The 21,738-nt window shown below is 45.9% G+C and overlaps 1 protein-coding gene across 1 annotated transcript in view; it reads left to right on the top strand.

Annotated features, from left to right (window-relative positions):
* LOC126298996 (transmembrane protein 183-like) overlaps positions 1-21,738 on the top strand; it is a 178,081-nt gene that overhangs the window by 125,163 nt on the left and 31,180 nt on the right. The window contains exons 5-6 of the mRNA XM_049990622.1: positions 269-458; positions 10,760-10,900. Of these exons, the coding sequence (XP_049846579.1) occupies positions 269-458; positions 10,760-10,900 (331 nt within the window). The remainder of the gene's footprint in view (positions 1-268; positions 459-10,759; positions 10,901-21,738) is intronic.

Below are 21,738 nucleotides of genomic sequence, written 5' to 3'. Positions count from 1 at the left end.
CACTCCATGACTCTGTAGGACACTCTGCCTTTCAAACTCTGTTGCTTTAGTCTCACTGTATTTTTAAGAAAAATATTCCAGTTATATAGATGGGAAAGTTTCCATTTTTCATTCAGTCTGCTGTCACTTTAATTTGTTTAAGTACCATATCAAGAACATTTTTTGTTGATTATTTTTGTATTGCTGTGATTTTTATGACATTTTGAACCTTGTGATTAATAGACAAAAATGCCACACACTGTAATCAATGCACTTCCTCTGTCAACAGATACTACAAACCAGGCACTCCTTTACCTGAAAAGCTGCAACCAGAATCAATGGTTCAACGGTATGGGCTGAGAGCCAGAGTAATAAGAGCTCTGTATTACATGCACAGACCATTTACCCTCAGATGTGCGAGTGCTACTCTCTCAAAATCAACAGTGTTGAACAGAAAGGTTGTTCGCCAGTGGTATCAGGTAAGAACTTTGCTATAATGTTGTGAACTTATTTTTCTGTAAAACTGGAGATAATTTTTTGTGCTTTACCATGATGTAGAAGCTACCAATTTAGACACTCTACTGTGAAATAACACACAAATGTGTGTAATACAGGACCTGGTGCCTGAATGACAAAACCACATTGTCAGCCAATTTGAGAGGAGTACATTTTCTTAGTATGACAGTTTGTAATATAATTACGCTTAATTAGCACTACTTGCCAACCTGTCCTGCTGTTTCAGCTGTTCGTAAGTGTCATGGTCCCCACGTTAACATTGGAAAAATTTCTTATGAAGTATAATAGTTTTTGAGGAACACAATAACAAACATGAATACTGGAGGTACAGAGTTCGCCCAACACTGAATACACAAACCAAAGTACTTTTCTGTAACAAATTCCAAAATTAACACTTCACCACTGATGATCCACATATCTTTCTTAGCCTTTTGATGAAAATAGATGGTTGTTGCTTCACTTCTTTATGGGTGTGCACTCCTGTTAGTTTCCTGTGAGACTTCTCATAGATATACTTTGAACCTTATGGATTTTAGATTGTCTTCACTTATGCAGTGGCTCAGGAGATTCATTCTAGCCCAGATGTAGCTGTAGTGCAGTTCTCTATTGTACTAACTGTGGTTTTCACCATTCATTGCTTTCTAATTTGTCAACTTACTTTTGCTGCAGCAGTTTGTACAAAAGGCTTGTGCTTGTACTACTAGCTCTTTCTGTGGACTTCTTGCCATGATGCACCTGTGTTAACACCTGAGGTATACCCCAATTCATGCCAAAGCCCTATTGTGAATGACAATTCAAAATATCGCATGGTGCTGCAACTGTTGGTTTTTATTTGGAAATAAATTTTCTCCACAAACTGGACTGTGCTAATAATTGTAAAGCTTACATAGTGATTATGAATTGTGATGTGTGTAACAGTTTGTTTGTTCAAAACAAGTGTGTTAATCTTGTTAAAGATCAGTGGGTACTGCTGAACTTTCCTGCATTTAGCTCATTTGCAATGACTACAGTTCACATATAGCCCTCACAGGCACAGCATTGATTTGCTGGGTATAGGCATGGCAACACCATGGTTCCTGAGCTGGGGAACTAGTAAACACCACCAGTTCCTGTCAGCGTAAACTGTGGGCATGGGAGTATTCATTCATCCTAAAGACTGAGAGAGTTTAGTCCTCCTGATTATAAGAATACTTTGGACTGCAGTAACAGGACTCGTGGATAAAGAGGAAGGAGGGGATGTTTGAAAAAGTTTTCCCCCTTTTATATCCATAACGGTTTGGAAGGCCTTGCGGGAATATTAAAATGTATCCAACTATTGCATAATGGCACATTGTTGGTCAAAACTAACAGGTCAAAGCATGTAGACCATCTTAAGAAATTGCAGAAACTGAATGACTATATCATTGTTGAGATGCACACCTATCTCTACTCAGTAAGGGCATTGTCACATGCTGAGATATTGTGGACATTAACATAGCAGAACTGAAGTAAGAACGGGCATCCCAGGGAATAGTCAATGAGGAGCAACGAATGCACAGCAATAATGGAGCAACTGAAAAGATGACCACTTTCATTGTCACATTCAGTTCTCCGACACTGCGTTAACATGTTATGACTGACTGGGTTCCTTAAACTTAATGTTCGGCCTTACATTCCAAACCCTATGCAGTGCTATAAATGCCAGTGTTTTGGCCATACAACCATGAGTTGTGAAGGTGAAGTGGTCTGTGAGAACTGTGGAAAATTCTCTCGCATCAACTGCTCTGGGAACCACCCAGTCTGGAGCCAAGACTGCCCAGTTTTTACTGAAGAATGCAAAATACAGAAGATAAGTGACAAAGTGGATCCCATAAGCTGAAGCAAAAATAGAGTATGAGGCAACGAAACCCCGTCTTCGCCACTTTATATTCTTCTTCCATGGTGGAGAAACCTATTACCAAGGCAGACGCTTCGACACAGACGACGCCTAGTGTGCCATCACAAGCACCTGTACTTGCACCTGTACTTGCACATGTACATGTCAAGGGAAAAAGAGTAAGGACAAAGCAATCCAGGCAGCTGCACAGGAAAGACCAACAGTTCTGCATTGAGCATCTAGTAGGTACAAGAAAGGCAGCCTCTTTCTGCCTCAACCTCAAAGGGACAGGGTGCAGTCAAAGGTTCACGAAGTTTGAGTCAAAAGCTGTCCTGAGCGCCGTCAGATGTAATTCTTTCCCGTCAGACAGATGAGGAGGATATCATAGAGTTAAATGCCTTGGATCCAGGCAGACCCTCCACTCCCCCTCACTCTTAAAGTGCTTCACCTCCCCTGTGCAAAAATAGGTGTAAATTAAAACCAGTCCGATGACATGGCTTCCACACTACAGTGGAACATGTGCTTTTGTTTATAAGAAACACATTTTAAAGATGCAGATGTACCTGTGCTACAGGGATATATGCTATACCGCAAGGATGACCTAGGGGAAAGGGCCAAGGGAGGTGTTGCAGTAATCGTCATTAACACCCACCTCTCCTCTGTTCTCCCCCCCCCCCCCCCCCCCCCCCTTTGCAAACATTTGCACTGTTGGATCACTGTTTGCTCACTCTATTTGCATCCACAAGATGCACTGGACTCCGAGGCTCTCACAGATCTGTTGCACAACTCCCGCGACCATTCCACCTCCTGGGAGACTTCAATGGCCCAATACTTGCCCTCGGGGTCAGATATTGGAGGGCCTCATGATGTCTCATGAGCTGTGCATCCTCGACTCAGGTAATCGCACACATTTCTATATTGCTACTGGTTCATTCTCAACCATTGACCTCTCTTTCTGTTCTCCCACTCGTGCCCACTCTGTTCAGTGGGAGGTCACTGACGACTTTCATTCCAGTAACCACTTCCCATTCTGCCTTCACCTATTGAATGTCTCACCAGCTGAAGTTAAGCCCACAAAATGTATGGTTTGCAGCGTTTCAGCCAACTGGCTGTGTTTGAACACTGCGACAGTGTCAAAGGATGGGTGGACTACATGACACAAGCGATCCATCATGCCACTGACTTTTCCATCCCACAGTCCTCAGGTCATCTCAGGAGGTGACGAGTACCTTGGTAGACAGATGGGTGCTGTTCCACAACCTGAGAAAGACGTGCGGCTCTTAGACATTTTAAATGCTGACAGCAGACAACCTTAGGGCGTTTCTAGTCACGAGGGCCAAGGCTCACATCATTAGGGAGAGTAAGGATAGGTTCTGACAAGTGTCCCTGGACTCCATCAGTCATTCCATTTCTTATGGGAAGCAATCTGGAGGATTTCTTGTAAACACAGCCATTTACCGAAGCAGCAGTGCTGAAATGGGTGCCTCCAAACAATGTCCAGAGACATTGTTAAGACTCTGGCTGAGCATTGTGCACAAACTACTGCCAGTGCAAGCCAGGATCTGGCATTTCGTTGGTACTGTGCAACTGTAGAGAGGGAAAGCTGGAATTCAGGCCCAACAGTTCTACATCTACACTTAATACTCCACAAGCCACCCAACGGCGTGTGGTGGAGGGCACTTTACATGCCACTGTCATTACCTCCCTTTCCTGTTCCAGTCGCATATGGTTCGCGGGAAGGATGACTGTTGGAAAGCCTCCGTGTGCACTTGAATCTCTCTAATTTTACATTCGTGATCTCCTCGGGAGGTAAAGTAGGGGGAAGCAATATATTAGATACCTCATCCAGAAACGCACCCTCTCGAAAGCTGGACAGCAAGCTACACCACGATGCAGAATGCCTCTCTTGCAGAGTCTTCCACTTGAGTTTGCTAAACATCTCCATAATGCTTTCACACTTACCAAATATCCCTGTGACGAAATGCACCGCTCTTCTTTGGATCTTCTCTATCTCCTCCGTCAAACCGATCTGGTATGGATACCACACTGATGAGCAATACTCAAGTATAGGTCGAACGAGTGTTTTGTAGGCCACCTCCTTTGTTGATGGACTACATTTTCTAAGGATTTTCCCAATGAATCTCAACCTGGCACCCGCCTTACCAACAATTAATTTTATATGATCATTCCACTTCAAATCGTTCTGTACGCATACTCCCAGATATTTTACAGAAGTAACTGCTACCAGTGTTTGTTCCGTTATCATACGATAAAGGATCCTTCTTTCTATGTATTCGCAGTACATTACATTTGTCTATGTAAAGGGTCAGTTGCCACCCCCTGCACAAAGTGGCTATCCGCTGCAGATCTTCCTGCATTTCGCCGCAATTTTCTAATGCTGCAACTTCCCTGTATAATACAGCATCATCCGCAAAAAGCCGCATGGAAGTTCCAACATTATGTACTAGGTCATTTATATATGTTGCGAAAAGCAATGGTCCCATAACACTCCTTGTTGCACGTCAGAGGTTACTTTAACATCTGTAGACGTCTCTCCATTGAGAGCAACGTGCTGTGTGCTGTTTGCTAAAAACTCTTCAATCCAGCCACACACCTGGCCTGATATTCTGTAGGCTCTTACTTTATCAGGCGACAGTGCAGAACTGTATCGAATGCCTTCCGGAAGCCAAGGAAAATGGCATATACCTGGGAGCCTGTACATAATATTTTCTGGGTCTCACAAACAAATAAAGCGAGTTGGGTCTCACATGATAGCTGTTTCCAGAATCCATGTTGATTCCTACAGAGCAGATTCTGGGTTTCCAGAAATGACATGATACGTGAGCAAAAAACATGTTCTAAAATTCTACAACAGACCGATGTCGGAGATGTAGACCTATAGTTTTTCGCATCTGCTCGACGACCCTGCTTGAAAACTGTAACTACCTGTGCTCTTTTCCAATCATTTGGAACCTTCTGTTCCTCTAGAGACTTGCGGTACATGGCTGTTAGTAGGGGGGCAAGTTCTTTCACGTACTGTGTTGAATCGAATTGGTATCCCGTCAGGTCCAATGGACTTTACTCTGTTGAGTGATTTCAGTTGCTTTTCTATTCCTTGGACACTTATTTCGATGTCAGCCATTTTTTCGTTTGTGCGAGGATTTAGAGAAGGAACTGCTGTGCGGTCTTACTCTGTGAAACAACTTTGGAATAAGGTGTTTAGTATTTCAGCTTTACTCGTGTCATACTCTGTTTCAATGCCATTATCGTCCCAGAGTATCTGGATATGCTGTTTCGATCCACTTACTGGTTAAACGTCAGACCAGAACTTCCTAGGATTTTATGTCAATTAGGTACATAGAATTTAGTTTCGAATTCGCTGAACGCTTCACGCATAGCCCTCGTTACGCTTTGACATCGTTTAGCTTCTCTTTGTCTGAGAGGTTTTGGCTGTGTTTAAACTTGCAATGAAGCTCTCTTTGCTTTTGCAGTAGTTTCCTAACTTTGTTGTTGAACCCCGGTGGGTTTTTCCGGTCCCTCACAGTTTTACTCAGCACATACCTGTCTAAAACACATTTTACGATTGCGTTGAACTTTTTCCATAAACACTCAACATTGTCAGTGCCGGAATATAAATTTTTGTTTTGATCTGTTAGGTAGTCTGAAATCTGCCTCCTATTATTCTTGCTAACCACGCGCGCCTTTCACATATAAATAATAGTATAGTTTGAAAGTATATCACATTCGAAGTTACTAATGTATATACTTTTTTTCTTTTTTTTTTATATCAATAAGACGTATCCTTTCTCAACCACAAAAATGAATTTTGGAACTTGTGTTTTAGAGATATAAAATTTGTAAATATTTGTTTTTATTTATTTTTGTTGTCTGCACAGTCACCAGCTTCTTCTTCTTCTTCTTCTTCTTCTTCTTCTTCGCTCTGCAGCCTTTGATGCAGCCTGCTCTGGGACATCATTCCATTCATCCCCGACCAGTGTCTTGTATCTCCATCCATTGACTCCAGTAATTTTTAAATCTTTTTGTATCTCATCCAAGTGTCAAATCTTGGTCTTCCCCTGCTTCTTTGTCCCATTTGGTTGTGTAGTAGCACTAGTTTGTTGGGTTCTCATATTATGTATGAAAAATATGGCTATCCATTTCAGGCAGTTTATTTTAATGAACTTCATGATTTCAAAACCATTATATAACCTGTAAAGTTCAAAATTCTATTGTCTATGCTGTGCTCCATCTTCATTAGTAACCCCATGGATTTTGTGCAACATATTTTGCTCAGATCATATTATAAGCTCTTGACACTGTTGTCAGTGTCCGGGTTTTTGAGCCGTATGTTAGTACTGGATATATTAAGGTTTTATACAGTTGACACTTTGTTCTTCTGGACAGATTTCTGGATTTAAGTTGTCGCCTGCTCATAATAGCATTTATTATTGTATTCATACCAATATTGTTCTGTGATGTCACCAGTGTTCCCATACAGGCAGATTCACTAACAGATTCTATTTGCTCCTGGTCAATTTCTAACACTGTATTTAGTTCTGGTAATGTTATTCACATATGTTCACTTCCAGTCCCATTTCTATTGCTGCTGCCACCAGTGCCGAACATGTTACTTTAGCACTGAGTTCTGTTCTTGCAAAAATAACCTTATCATTTGCATATGCCAAAACCTGCACCATTCTATTCTATTGTATATTGTGACTGTTGTACTGATTTGAACTGCCCTTGTTACCTTCTCAAGTGCTATGTTAAAAAACATACATGACAGTGCATCCTCTTGCCTCAGTCCACAGTTCCAAAACTTGGTGTTAAACTTTTGTGTACCTATATTTTAAGTGATGTTCCTGTAGTCAAACTTACGGGGTGTATTAACTGTTGTGATATGTCTAGTTAATTTATGGCTTCAGTAAACCTATTTCCTTTTATGGTGTAACAATCGACAAATGTATGATGTGTTTCTATATTGTGTATCCTTCGTTTTTCCAACATTTGCCACAGGATGAATATTTGGTCAATAGTTGATTTGGCATATCCAAAGCCTGCCATGGATACAAAGCTGGGAGGAGAATATTTTATATGTTGTTTTTTTAGTAATGTTATTCCCCTATAATTAATTCATTCCAGGATGTCCCCTGTCTTGTGTGTAGCATATATTACTCCCGTATTCCAGTAATCTGGGATGACTTTTTGCATTCATATATTTAAGATCAGTGTGTGTGTGTGTGTGTGTGTGTGTGTGTGCAGGCATCTAACTGTTCTCCATCACAATTAATAAGCCCTGCTAGCTGGTTGTCTTTGCCAGATGTCTTCTTGTTGTCTAATTTCTTTATTGCTAGCTGAATCTCATGCATTGGGCATCATATTTTCCTCTTTTACCTGATTGGATTTCAGGTAGTTCCCATACTTCAACATTATCTGAGTGTAATGATTCCTTAAAGTACTTCTTCCTCTACATTGTGTTGTTTTTGGTTGAAATTCCTTTCTAAGGTTATTGACCTTTCTGCAGAATTTCCCACTATCATTGTGTTATCCAGTGATTCAGTATCCTGCAACTGCCTTTCAAAAAGGCTCCTCCTCTTTGCTTTCAGAATCTGGTTTACTGCACACCTTTTATCTCTAAACTCATCCACTAGCATTCTCGTTCTTCTGGTCTGCAATTTTTTTATGCTTCTTTCTTTGCTTTCATTATCTCCTTACACTAGTCTTCATACCATTTATTCCTCTAGTCTGTTGTTACATACCAATCACTTCAGCCTGTATTTCATATCTGACTTTATTCCATTGCTCATTTATGATAAGAGTACAGTTTTGCAGGATTCCTGTCAATCTATTTTGCAAATTAATATGTAGATACTTCCTCGAGTTAAGTTCTGAGATATTGTGCTTGCTTTGTCTTTGTCCTTTAACTTTATGTGCATTTGAAATTCTCACTCTAGTTTTTGCTATGGGCTGGCAATGATCAGATTGCACATTAGCACCTCTGAAGCTATTGTTGTCTGATCACACCCATGTCATTTTATGTATATTTTTATGGTTCCAGCATGCCAAAAACTGTCATGTTACGTGATACAGCAAAATTTATGATGTGGAGTCAGCTGTTATTACTCTCTTTATAGAGGCTGTATTTACCAATCGTGGGGTTGAAGACCCGCTCCTGCTCTGTCTTAGCATTTATATTTCCTCTGTCACCATCTTTGTAACCCCCCCCCCCCCCACACACACACCCTTCACTACTTGCTCAATTTCTTCATATACAGTCTCCTCAGCGCTACCCCATTTGAACTCTGTCACCAACATGTCCCAATTTTAATTTTGATCAAAACAAGCAGCCTTGGTTTTCATCATACACTGAAGAGCCAAAAAAACTGGTACACCTTCCTAATCTTGTGTAGGACCTGCATGAACAGGCAGAAGTGCTGCAACGTGACATGGCATGGATGAGACTAATGTCTGAAATAGTGCTGGAGGAATTTACACCATGAATCTTGCAGGGCTGTCCCTAAGAGTGCGAGGGTGTGGAGATTTCTTCTGGACAGCACATTGCAAGGCATCACAGATATGCTCAGTGTTCATGTCTTGGAAGTTCATTGGCCAGCAGATGTATTCAAACCTAGGAGAGTGTTCCTGGAGCCACTCTGTAGCAATTCTAGATGTGTGGGGTGTTACACTGTCCTGCTAGAATTGCCCAAGTCCACCAGAGTACACAATGTATATGAATGGATTCAGTGATCAGACATGATGCTTATGTACGTGTCATCTGTCACAGGCATATCTAGACGTATCAGGGGTCCCATGTCACTCTGTAATTGCACATGGCCCACAACATTACAGGGCAACCACAAGCTTGAACAGTCCCCAGCTGACATGCAGGGTCCATGGATTCATGAGTTTGGCTCCATACCCATATACGTCCATCTGCTCAATACAATTTTAAATGAGACTTGTTTGACCAGGCAACATGTTTCCAGTCATCAAGACTCCAATGTTAGTGTTGATGGGCCCAAGTGAGGTGAACGAAAGGTTTTGTCATGCAGTTACAAAGGGTACATGAGTGGGCTTTCGGTTCCGAAAGCCCATATCGATGATCTTTCGTTGGATGGTTCTCACACTGACACTTGTTGGTCGCCCAGCATAGAAATCTGCAGCAGTTTGAAAAAGGGTTGCACTTCCATCATGTTGAACAATTCTCTTCAGTCATCATTGTGCCACAGTGATATCAGAGGTTTGGTGTTTTAGCGGACTCCTGATATTCATGGTACACTCATGAAATGGTCGTATGGGAAAATCCCCACTTAATCACTACCTCAGAGATGCTTTGTCCTATCGCTCGTGCATCGATTATAACACTGCGTTCAAACTTGCTTAAATCTTGATAACCTGTCATTGTAGTAGCAGTAATTGATCTAAAAACTGCGTCAGACATTTGGTGTCTTATATAGGCATTGCAGATTGCAGTGTGTTGTTCTGCCTGTTTTTACATCTCTGTATTTGAATATGCATACCTATACCAGTTTCATGGGCACTTCAGTGTATTTTGGTCGCCCTTCACATTGGGTGGTCATAGTACTGGCTAAGATGGTAACCATTTCGTGTCTCCTTGCTGAAGTTGCAGTGGACAATGTACTTCACTTTTTTAGGTATGTTGCAGCTCCTCTGCCAGTCAATTATATACCGGGTGGACAGAAAGTGTCTGAAAAGCTTGTAAGGGTGTAGCAAAGTAGGCTGTTCTGAGAAATAATGAAGAAAAAAAAAATTGATATATTGCACTGTTTCTGAGTTCATTAACTTCAATGCTAATCAGTCAGGTTAATGCATGTGCAAATTAAAGCAACCTGCCAGAAATAATCAGTGTCAATTGTTCTCATAGCGTAGAGGGCAATGCACAAGATTGCTCAGCCTTTGGCTCAGGTTTGATGCTTACTACCGTCCCATGCTCGTGTTTTGTATTGCTTTCATTTGGTCGTAGGAAACGAAGTGAACAACACATTTGATGACTATGTGTTTGGTGGGCCACTTGAATTTGCACACCCAGTGGCCTGGTTGGCTAACTTCAATGCTAATTAACTTGGAAACAGTGCATCGTATTAGATTTTTCCTTAATAATTATTTCTCAATGTAACATACCCTTCAACTCTTTCATAAGCTTTTCAGGCTGTTTCTGACCACTCTGTACGTGCACAGTTCCACCCCAGTCCAATCACTAAGCTAAATGCTGTATCTGTGCCTTCAAGAACCATGTGCGGAATGAGATGAGCCAGAATTGACATTATCTATCAGACGAGACCCAATCAACAGCCATAGTAGTATAATTCAATTATTTGTTCTTATATTTATTGAAATTCTCTGCCATAAAGTTCCATTGTTCAAAAAATTGTTTCTTTTATTTTACAGATTAACTTGGGATCAGGCTACTGGACATACTACTTAAAATTACAAGATATTAATCATACAAGCAAACCAATATCCTCGAACCTTGTTGAAGTGCTGGATGATATCATGATCAATAGAGAAGAAGGCTGTGTGACAATGATGGTAAAAATATAACAAAGAACTGATATGAATTATGTTGGGCACAAAGAATGAAAAACACACACACACACACACACACACACACACACACACACACACACACACACACACATACACACACATTCATTTTGTCCATACGAGATAAGTGAACTTCAATGTGCTGTCATGTAATTAAAATGTACTGACATAGGGCATGTATATGCTTTATAATGAAGATTTTACACTGTCCACTCTCACTAATGTGACCACCTGTCAAAAGCTTGAATAACAACTTTTTGCAGTGCAGATTGCTGCAAGGCGTGTAGGAAGAGTGTCAATGAGGTTCTGGGAGATACCAACAGGGTTATTGACCCATGTTGAGTCCAGTACTGTAGCCAGTTGCACTGAGTTTCTCAGTTGAGGATCCACGGTGCGAGCAGCCCGATCGAGGTGGTCCCACAGATTCTCAATTGTATTTAAATAAAGGGAGTTCGGTGGCCTGGGCAGTACGTAAACTCATCCTGGTGCTCTTCAAACCATGCATGTAAAGTGCGAGCTGTGTGATACGATGCATTGTCCTGCAGGTAGATACCGTCATGCCGAGGAAAAACAAACTACATATTGTATGGACATAGTCCAAGAAGATAGATGAATACTTGTGTTGATCCATTGTGTCTTCCAGAATGACGAAATCAGCCAGGGAACATCACAAAAACAATCCCCAGAGTATAATGCTCCCTTTTACGGCCTGGACCCTTCCTACGATTGCACATAAGTTTTCATCCTTTATATGAACAGCAGTGAGCATAGGTGCTTGAACTAGGTGCTTGCTGCACAGGCCTGTATGCAGTAATGGTCGTTGGGGAGACACTGTTGGTAGTCCCTTGGTTCATCTGGGCAGTTGGTTGCTCAACAGTTGCATGTCTACTCACCTGTAACCATCTTCACAGCCGCCGTTTACCCCTGTCATCTGTGAACTATGGTGCATCACAGTTGCCTCGGTACTGGTTTTGGGTAGCACCAGTTTGCCATGCACAGTATACTTTAACCACAGCAGCACATGAACAGTTTACATACTTAGCCATTTCGGAAAGGCTTCCACCTTTGGCCCAAAAGCAAATGAACGTGCAATTTTGGATGTCGCATAAATCGCTCCGTTTCCACATTATGACAACAACTACATTGTTTTTCACGTCTGCCTGACATTATTTATATACTGTCTTCTGCTAGTGCTGCCACCTGCCATCTAAGAGTGGTTATTGCACACTGACATTAAACTTAGATGGTGGTCACATAAACTGTGGATAAAGGTGCTTGTACTAATCAAGCTGTAGCAAACCAATAGAAACTGCTTTAAAAAAGTTTTGCGCTACAGGCATATCTGCAAATGTGTGGGTGTAGATTTAAGGGAAGCAGGGAATGAGACTAAGCCTTATTGGGGGGGGGGGGGGGGGGACACTTCACAGGGGATTTAAAAATAAAACAACCAAAATAGTCGGTTCAAACGAGCACATTTTTGCAAATCTCTGAAACCAAAATCTGCTCCTGGGTAACATTCATACTATGATACTCTACCACATGCATTGCAACATGTTTGGATTGTCAGCTTGCTGCCCACAAGGTGGTTGATATGTTTTAGGGGAGTCCCACCCTTTTCTACAGTTGCAGCTTTCTGTGGTCTGCCAGCATTTGAATATGGTTCCTGCAGTAACACACTGCAAGTTTCAGCTGGCTGTAAGCATGCTCTACAGGGTTCATATCGGCAGATACTGCAGACCACTCAGTTCGGTTGGTTCCTACCTCCAGGTGAGAGGTATTTGTGAGGTAGGTGCAGTGTGCTCATGCATTATCGTCTTGATGGATTAACCCAGAGATGTTGAGAGTAGGGTGTCAGATCCTTTCCCAGTGTTGTACAGTGCTCAAATTTCCCTCAGTAACAGTGAGAGGCATTTGGCATCCCTGAATGATGTCTGCCCAAAATGTGACTGACCTGTCTCCCTACTGAACCTGCAGGACTGCATACCCGACATCTACACTGATAGATGCCAACTTCCACATGCTTCTAAAATGGGCAGACTTGTTGATTTGAATCACATGAAGGTGGTTACATACTGTCTGGGTGAATAGTCTTCCAGTTGGCTCCAGTGGGGGTACCTATGAGTTATAGTTTTTAGGTTGCAATCGTCTGTTGGTGGTGTGGACTGCGTACAACTGTGACTTAAAGGTGAAATAACTCTAGCTGAGAATGAAACCAAATCAAAGATGAAGAGCTACTCACAGGCGTCTAGTGTAGTTCTGATCACACACTACTATCCTGACTGGAAACTAACAGGTATCTGCACTGGGACTGCAGTTCCCTTATGTTGTGCGCTGAAATGAAGTACATCCTAATAGCTTTTCTCCCTGCCCCTTCCATAACAGCTTTTTGTTGCCTGCAGCCTCCTTGTAAAACATTTTACGTCAGCTTTTATTTATTTATTTATTTATTTATTTATTGCTAGACGGTTTTTATCTTTGGGATCATACCATTGTGAAATGTATCCTAAGCAACCTTCCACCACAGCCTATTGCTGTATTAGTAAAGCTGTCATCTGCCTTAAGTTTAATTGGTTTTGAACACAACAACTCTTAAGTAGGTAGGATCCTATTGAAAGTAATGTCTTTGCCTTCCTCTGACCTTAGAACTGACTTGCCCAGCCTTTTATATGGTCACCTACAGTATAACATGGACAGCAGTGTATTTTATTTAACAAACGTTGCCAAATAAGTGACAGATGAAAATCCCAGTATTTATCGGTTATCAATTGCCAACCTTTGAACTGAAGTATGGCTATGAATTACTGGACTCCCATGTCACAAGTACTGGTATATTCTTATTTTTCTTTTGCCTTTGTATCACATCAGTGTAGGATTGACAGGGTTATGAACAGATTTGGGATTGTTAGTTTAAGGGGTACCTGGGTGTCTCTCCTGTCACCACTTCATTACCTCTAGGGAGGGAGTACATCTACCCCAACTGTCTGCATGTAGTGTTGTTCATGTGAGTGAGCAACAGTTTTAAATGCTTGAAAATCTTGTGACTGAGGCAGAACATGGGTAGCAACCAGATATTGGCCTAATGGGATGTGGGAAATGGCCTAAAAACCACATCCAGGCTGGCTGGCTGGCCGGCCCATGGATCCTCATTTTTAATCAGCCAGGCAAATTCAGTCCAGGGCCAGGCACACTTTCCCATCCCAGAAGCAGTGCTTTAATGCACTACTATGTGGGTATGTGAGAACTGGTATATTTCCTACTTAATAAAAGGGAGAGCCACTTGTGAGACAACCTGTGTTGTATACCAAACAACCACTGTTGCGCTGATGATCCCTGAACCCCTAGTAAAATGCAGATGCAGGCACTAAGTTCATGAAGATCAGCCACAGTACTATGTTACAGAGTTCACATACCACAGCCCAGAAGAGGTGTCCTTGCCAGCAGTTTTGATGGGGAACTAGCTGTGCAACATATGCTTGGTTCCTCACACATGAATTCTCTTCAGTTGTGGTACATCTCCATTCCACATTCCAGACACATTAATTTTTCGTCATCCGTGTCATTTATTTATTCTTTATCATTCTTGTGACACATGATTTATGTTCTCTTTTTCATAACTTTCATTTCTTTGATTTTTTTCTTATAATGCATTGTTAGCAACTTATTTCCTTTCTTGTCATTGCCCCCCCTGTCTTCTCAACATGTCTGTCAGCTTTCTCCATGCATTATCTCTGACTTTTCAGGTTTTCAATCTGACACATTTAACTTAATAGGTTTGATATGCTCCCATCATTTGGAGCTATCTTGAAGTTGTACTTCTAGCATGGTGTCACCCGACAGATGGGTGACAATAGCTGGCACCCAGCGTTGTCACCCCCCTGTGGGTTCGGGGGTAAGAATAGGCCCACGGTATTCCTGCCTGTCGTAAGAGGCGACTAAAAGGAGTCTCAAACGTTTTGGCCTTGTGAGATGGTTCCCTAACGGGTTTGACCTCCATCCTTCTAAATTTTCCGAAGAGCGAGCCGATTGGGGAAGGGCGCCTTACAAGGAGCGATGTGTCCATCGTGCATTACCATCTCTAGCCAGGTTTGTCGTCATCGCTTAGCAGTCCCGCTCACCTACCATCTCCTGGGCGTGGATTTGTTCTTGGGTGCAGTTTATTGCAGTCTGCTATGCTGTGTCGCTTTATGCGCCAATGACGATATTGGACTACATCACCTGAAATCCAGCACGGTAGCCAGTCCGTTGTGGTGGGGCCGCCATGTACCCTGTTGGTTGTAGCCCCCTGACTACACAGGGATCGCTCTGCTGATGCCAGCGCCGTTAACTCCCCACGTATGCCAAGGAGTAGGTGCCTATCTCCTTGGGGCATTGGGACTCGCGGCAATGGCCATCCTGCCAGGTGGTCGTTGCTGAGGCTGGGTGGCGCCCGTGTGGAGGGCCCTTAGTCGGAGTAGGTGGCATCAGGGCGGATGACCCGCAATGAAGCGTGGTACATCATCTCTTGCTGGCAGCCAGCCGCCAGCAGTCTCTAAGCGTTCCAGGGCTCAATACAACGCAACTACATATGACCCCAAATCGTTCCCCTCCCTGGCTACACCATGGGAGGAACGAAAGACTAAGGATGCCAGCGAACCATACTCGCCCCGCTACCTGGTGTGTACGAGAGCTGATGGTGAATCCTTTACATCCATGAAGCCTCAGTTCTTCGTCGAGCACTTAGAGGACAAGTTCGGGGAGGTGGAGGGCTTGTCCAAAATGCGCTCGGGCTCGGTTTTGATCAAATCGGCGTACTCCGCCAAGTCCCGCCGGTTACTCGATTGTAACAAGCTGGGGGATGTTCCGGTTACAATCACGCCCCATAAGAGTCTTAATATGGTCCAGGGCATAATATTCCATCGGGACCTTCTATTGCAGTCCGATGACGAGCTTCGCGCCAATTTAGAGCGGCGAGGTGTTCACTTCGTCCGGCGCGTACATCGTGGTCCAAGGGATAAGCAGGTTGCCACCGGTGCCTTCATTTTGGCCTTCGAGGGTGATACTTTACCTGAGAAGGTCAAGGTGATGGTCTATCGTTGTGACGTCAAGCCATATATCCCTCCCCCGATGCGGTGCTTCAAGTGCTGGAAGTTCGGGAATATGTCTTCCCGCTGTACTTCCAGCCTCACATGTCGAGATTGTGGACGCCCATCACATCCCAATACTCCATGTGCTCCGCCTCCCATCTGTGTAAACTGCGGAGAGCACCACTCGCCTTGCTTGCCGGACTGCAGGATCTTCCAGAAAGAGCACAAAATCATGGAGTATAAGACCCTGGACCGCCTGACATACACTGAGGCCAGGCAGAAGTTCGAACGCCTCCATCCTGTTCGAATGACTGCCTCTTACGCCGCGGCTACTACTGTTATGGCCCCATTAGCTCTCCCTCAGACTGCCACCTCTCAGAGCCGGAATGCTACACCTGCCCCCTTGATGGTGGGGGGCACTTCACTCCCTGCTGCTCCTGCACTACCTGCCTCAGGAGCAGCAACCCCCCAACCATCGGGGACATCAGTCCCCACTTCTAAGCTGGGGAAGCCTCAAACTTCCCCGGCTCGAATAGCACGGAAAGGGTCCCTTGGGTCCCTTCCTTCCCAGGTTTCCGCCTCTGGGGGAAGGGTGACGTCAGCCAATGGAAGAAAAGCAGACCAGCGGCTGGTCGCAGGGCTTCCCGCTCCTCCTCCGTCCCGGAGACTGACTCGCTGGAGCCCTCCCAGCCAGTGAAACCCAAGGACCAGAGAGACAAGACGAAGAAGAAGACCTCTAAGGCCAAGGAACACGCGGTGGCATCCACCCCACTGCTCCCTACAGGCTCTGCGTCCGAGGATAAGGTGGAGATCCGGGCGTCCGCTGAGGACCTGGATCTCGCCGGACCCTCAGACACCATGGAAGCAGATTGTACTGGTCCTCCATCGGTGGCAGCAGGTGACCCAGTGGCGTGATCTGCCTCCTCGGCCCCTTCACGCCTTTTTCGGACATGGACAAAGCGATACTCCAGTGGAACTGCAGCGCTTTTTTCCACCACCTTGCTGAGCTTCGCCAACTCATCAGCAGTCACCCTTTCCTCTGCATTGCCCTACAGGAAACTTGGTTTCCGGCAATGCGGACCCCTGCCCTACGTGGGTATCGGGGTTATTACAAGAACCGGGCAGCTTATGAGAGGGTATCTGGTGGAGTCTGCGTCTACATCCTTAACTCTGTCTACAGCGAATGTGTACCTCTTCCCACACCTTTAGAGGCTGTCGCTGTAAGGATGTGGACGCCTCAGCCTATTACTGTCTGCAGTTTATATCTTCCGCCAGATGGTGATGTCTCGCGTCATGTGTTGGCTGCATTGATAGCACAACTGCCTCCTCCTTTTGTGTTACTGGGCGACCTTAACGCCCATAACCCCCTGTGGGGTAGCGCCGCAATTACTGACCGGGGTAGAGATGTCGAGACTCTTCCTTCGCAGCTTGACCTCTGCCTCTTAAACACGGGAGAGCCGACACATTTCAGCGTAGTCCATGGCACGTTTTCGGCCATCGACCTTTCTATCTGCAGCCCCGGACTTTCATCATCCATCCACTGGAGTGTCCATGACGACTTATGTGGTAGTGACCATTTCCCCATCTTTCTGTCACTACCACAGCGTCACTCTTCTGAACGCCCCTCCAGATGGACTCTGAATAAGGCTGATTGGGGCTTGTTCTCCTCTCTCGCCACTATCGCACCTCCTTCCCATGACACCATTGATGCGGTGGTTCAGTTGGTCACCACCTTCATCGTTTCTGCAGCGGCATCTGCGATTCCCTGTTCATCCGGGTCCCCTCGGCGGAGGACTGTGCCTTGGTGGGCGCCCGAGATCGCAGAGGCGATTAGAGATCGCCGGCGGGCTCTTCAACGCCATAAGCGGCACCCGTCCTAGGAGAACCTCATCGTTTTTAAACAGCTCCGTGCCCGTGCCCGACGCCTTATTCGCCAACGGAAGCAGGAGTGCTGGGAACGGTATGTTTCCACCATTGGCGTCCGTACCTCTGCATCGCAGGTTTGGGCTAAGATTAGGCGACTCCATGGCTATCGGCCACCTGTCTCTGTCCCTGGGCTTTCGCTGAATGGAGTGGTGTGTCCTGACTCCGACACGATTGCGGACCGGTTAGCAGCGCATTTTGCTCAGTGTTCCGCATCTACGAATTACCCACTGGCCTTCCGCTCCCGGAAAGAGCGGTTGGAAAGTTGGAGGCTTTCCTTTCACACGCGCCACGTGGAGTCGTACAATGCTCCTTTCAGCGACTGGGAATTCCAGAGTGCACTATCTGCTTGCCCTGATACGGCTCCTGGGCCAGACCGCATCCACAGCCAGATGCTGAAACACCTCTCTGTGAATTGCCAGCGACGCCTCCTAGATGTTTTCAACCGCATCTGGGTTGAGGGTGTGTTCCCGTCTCAATGGTGAGAAAGCATCGTCCTCCCCGTGTGAAACCTGGCAAGAACCCGCTGGAGGTGGACAGCTACCACCCCATAAGCCTCACCAACATTGTTTGCAAGTTGCTAGAACGTATGGTGAGCCGGAGGTTGAGTTGGCTCCTCGAGTCTCGAGGCCTTCTGGCTCCGTCTCAGGGTGGGTTCCGTAAAGGCCGCTCCGCCGTCGATAATCTGGTCTCCCTAGAGTCTGCCGTCCGTACAGCCTTTGCACGCCGCCAACATCTGGTTGCCGTCTTCTTCGACATGCGGAAGGCGTACGATACGACTTAGCGATATCACATCCTGGCCACACTTCATGGGTGGGGTCTTAGGGGCCCGCTCCCGATTTTTATTCAGAATTTTCTGTCGTCTCGTTCCTTCCGCGTGCAAGTTGTTGCGTCCCATACTTCCTCCCGGGTCCAGGAGAACGGGGTCCCACAGGGGTCTGTCCTCAGTGTCTCCCTGTTTTTAATTGCGATCAATGGGCTCGCTGAGGCGGTGGGATCGTCTGTTGCAGCTTCGTTGTATGCAGACGACTTCTGCCTCTACTACAGCTCCGCTGGCATTGCAGTTGCTGAGCGCCAGCTGCAGGGCGCTATCCGCAAGGCGCAGTCGTGGGCTGTAGCGCACGGCTTCCAGTTTTCGGCCGCTAAGACCTGCGTTATGCATTTCTGCCGGCGTCGCACGGTTCACCCTGAGCCACGCCTTTACCTTGACGGTGAACCTCTTGCTGTGGTAGAGACGCATCGGTTCTTGGGACTGGTATTTGAATCCCGGTTGACTTGGCTGCCTCATATTAGGCAGCTTAAACAAACATGCTGGCGGCATTTAAACGCTCTCCGTTGCCTTAGCCACACTGCATGGGGTGCCGATCGGTCCACCCTTCTCCGGCTGTATCAAGCGCTGATCCAGTCCCGCCTTGATTATGGGCGTGTGGCTTATGGTTTGGCATTGCCATCAGCATTGCAATTGCTGGATCCCATCCATCACTGCGGGATCCGACTTGCCACAGGAGCATTTCGGACAAGCCCTGTTGACAGCTTACTTGTGGAGGCTGGTGTTCCTCCATTGCGGATCCGGCGCGACCGACTTCTGGCCACTTATGCTGCCCACGTTTGTAGCTTGCCAGGGCATCCCAACTACCGTCTCCTGTTCCCGCACTCGATCGTCCATCTTCCAGACAGGCGGCCCCGGTCAGGGTGTACGATCGCGGTTCGCATCCGGGCTCTACTGTGTGGGATTGAGTTTTTTCCTCTCCCGCCTGTGTTCCGGGCCAATCTCCATCTGCCCCCTTGGTGTGTGCGCCGACTATGCATTCGGCTGGATTTGGCACAGGGTCCGAAAGACTCGGTCCCTCCTCCGGCCCTCCGCCGCCGCTTTGTTTCTCTCCTTGCCGAGTTTCCCGGATCTGCCGTGGCCTATACCGACGGTTCGATGGTATCTGGTCGCACTGGTTACACTCTTAATCTAGAGGATCATTGTGAGCAACAGTCGCTGGCACCCGGGAACAGTGTATACACTGCCGAGTTGGTTGCCATCTATCGCGCCCTAGAGTATATCCGCTCCCGCTCAGGTGAGTCCTTTGTCATCTGTAGTGACTCCCTGAGTGGTTTACGAGCTCTTGACCAGTGCTTTCCTCGTTCCCGTCTGGTGATGGCCATCCACGAGTCACTCCATGCTCTTGCCCGTTGCGGCCGCTCCGTGGTCTTTGTTTGGACCCCAGGTCATGTCGGCATCCCGGGCAATGAGCGGGTTGACACGCTGGCTAAACAGGCAGTGAGTTCACTGGCTCTGGAACTCGGCCTTATGGAGTGTGATCTCCTGTCGCTTTTGCGCCAGAAAGTGCTTGGTGCCTGGGGTGACGAGTGGCGCACCCTGCCCACGCCCAACAAACTTCGGGCGGGGAAGGAGACGACCGGTGTGTGGCGCTCCTCCATGCGGGCCTCTCGGAAGGACTCTGTCGTCCTCTGCCGGCTGCGCATTGGCCACACGTGGCTGACGCACGGCCATTTGTTGCCCCGGGAGGACCCACCGCTATGTCGCTGCGGGGCAGCTCTGACGGTGGTCCACATTTTGGTGGACTGCCCGCTTTCAACAGGACTCAGGCAGACGTTTGCGCTGCCTGATACTCTCCCTGTCCTTTTATGTGATGACGTTGCTATGGCGGACCTCGTGTTGAGTTTTATTCGGGCAGGGGGTTTTTATCGTATGATTTGAGTGTTTGTCCTTTTATTTCCTGTATTGACTTGGGCCTTTGGCCTGTGGTTTTAAACTGTGGGTTTTAATGTCATTTGGTGGTTGGCTTTTCCTTATTTTCATGGTCGGCCTACCACCTTCACACTCGGTGTGATTTTAGTTCCGTTTGTCTGGTCTTTGTCTGTCTTTCTTGTATTGTGTCGTCCCTTGTCTCAGTTCTCCGTTTTTAACGACTGACAGTTTTTATTTCGTGTGATTTTATCGTGGAACAAGGGACCGATGACCTTAGCAGTCTGGTCCCTTCAATCCCACAACCAACCAACCAACCAACCAACCAACCCAGCGTTGTCAGCCCTCGGAAAAACCAGTGCGGCCACCAAGAAGAGGGGTGTGGTCTGGTCAGTTGAATTGTGGAGAGTTGCAAATGGTGTGACCTACCGTGCAGTTTATTGCTAAGTAGTTCCATCTTGTGGGGTGGAACCGTAGGAGGCTTGGAAAAGCATTAGTGCTTTGTTCAGAGCACGGTACTGGTACAGCTTTGCCAGTTGGGACTTGGTGTGGACAGACCTCTCTGTCAGCCCATTTGATGCTGGATGGAAAGGCACTGTATGCACAAAGGCAATGTTATTGTGAGAACAGGCAGTGACAGATTCAAAGGATATGAACTGGGGCCCGTTATTTGTCAGTATTGTTTCCAGGAGCCACTCAATAGAAAAAATACGAGCCAGTGCTTGAATCATATTAGCAGAGGACGTCGACGGCATGCATACACATATGGGAATCCGCTGCCAGCATCAATACGAATTAATGAGGAATATCCCAGAAAAGGGCCAGCAAAATTTAAAGGTAGGTGAGGCCAAGGTGGTGATGCATCTGGCCAGGGGAAATATCACCGAACTGGTGCTGTGTGTTTACTCTTAACAGGCGTTGCAAGCTGCAAGTACGTTGGCAATTTCAGTGTCAATGTCAGCCCCATGCCAGTGTACATGTTACCTAGCAAGTCTTTCGGTTTGTTGTTGAGGAGTGACAATATTCATTCCCTTAGGGGATATGAGATTGCTACACGAGTGTAACCATTGTCCCTCTGTAGTAATGACATCTGTAAGAGTGGATAAGTGATTGCAACAGTATGAGAAGACTTATACTTT

The sequence above is a fragment of the Schistocerca gregaria genome, chromosome X (genome assembly GCF_023897955.1).
Source record: "Schistocerca gregaria isolate iqSchGreg1 chromosome X, iqSchGreg1.2, whole genome shotgun sequence".
Lineage (NCBI taxonomy): Eukaryota > Metazoa > Arthropoda > Insecta > Orthoptera > Acrididae > Schistocerca > Schistocerca gregaria.
This window is presented reverse-complemented; position numbering and strand designations above follow the sequence as displayed.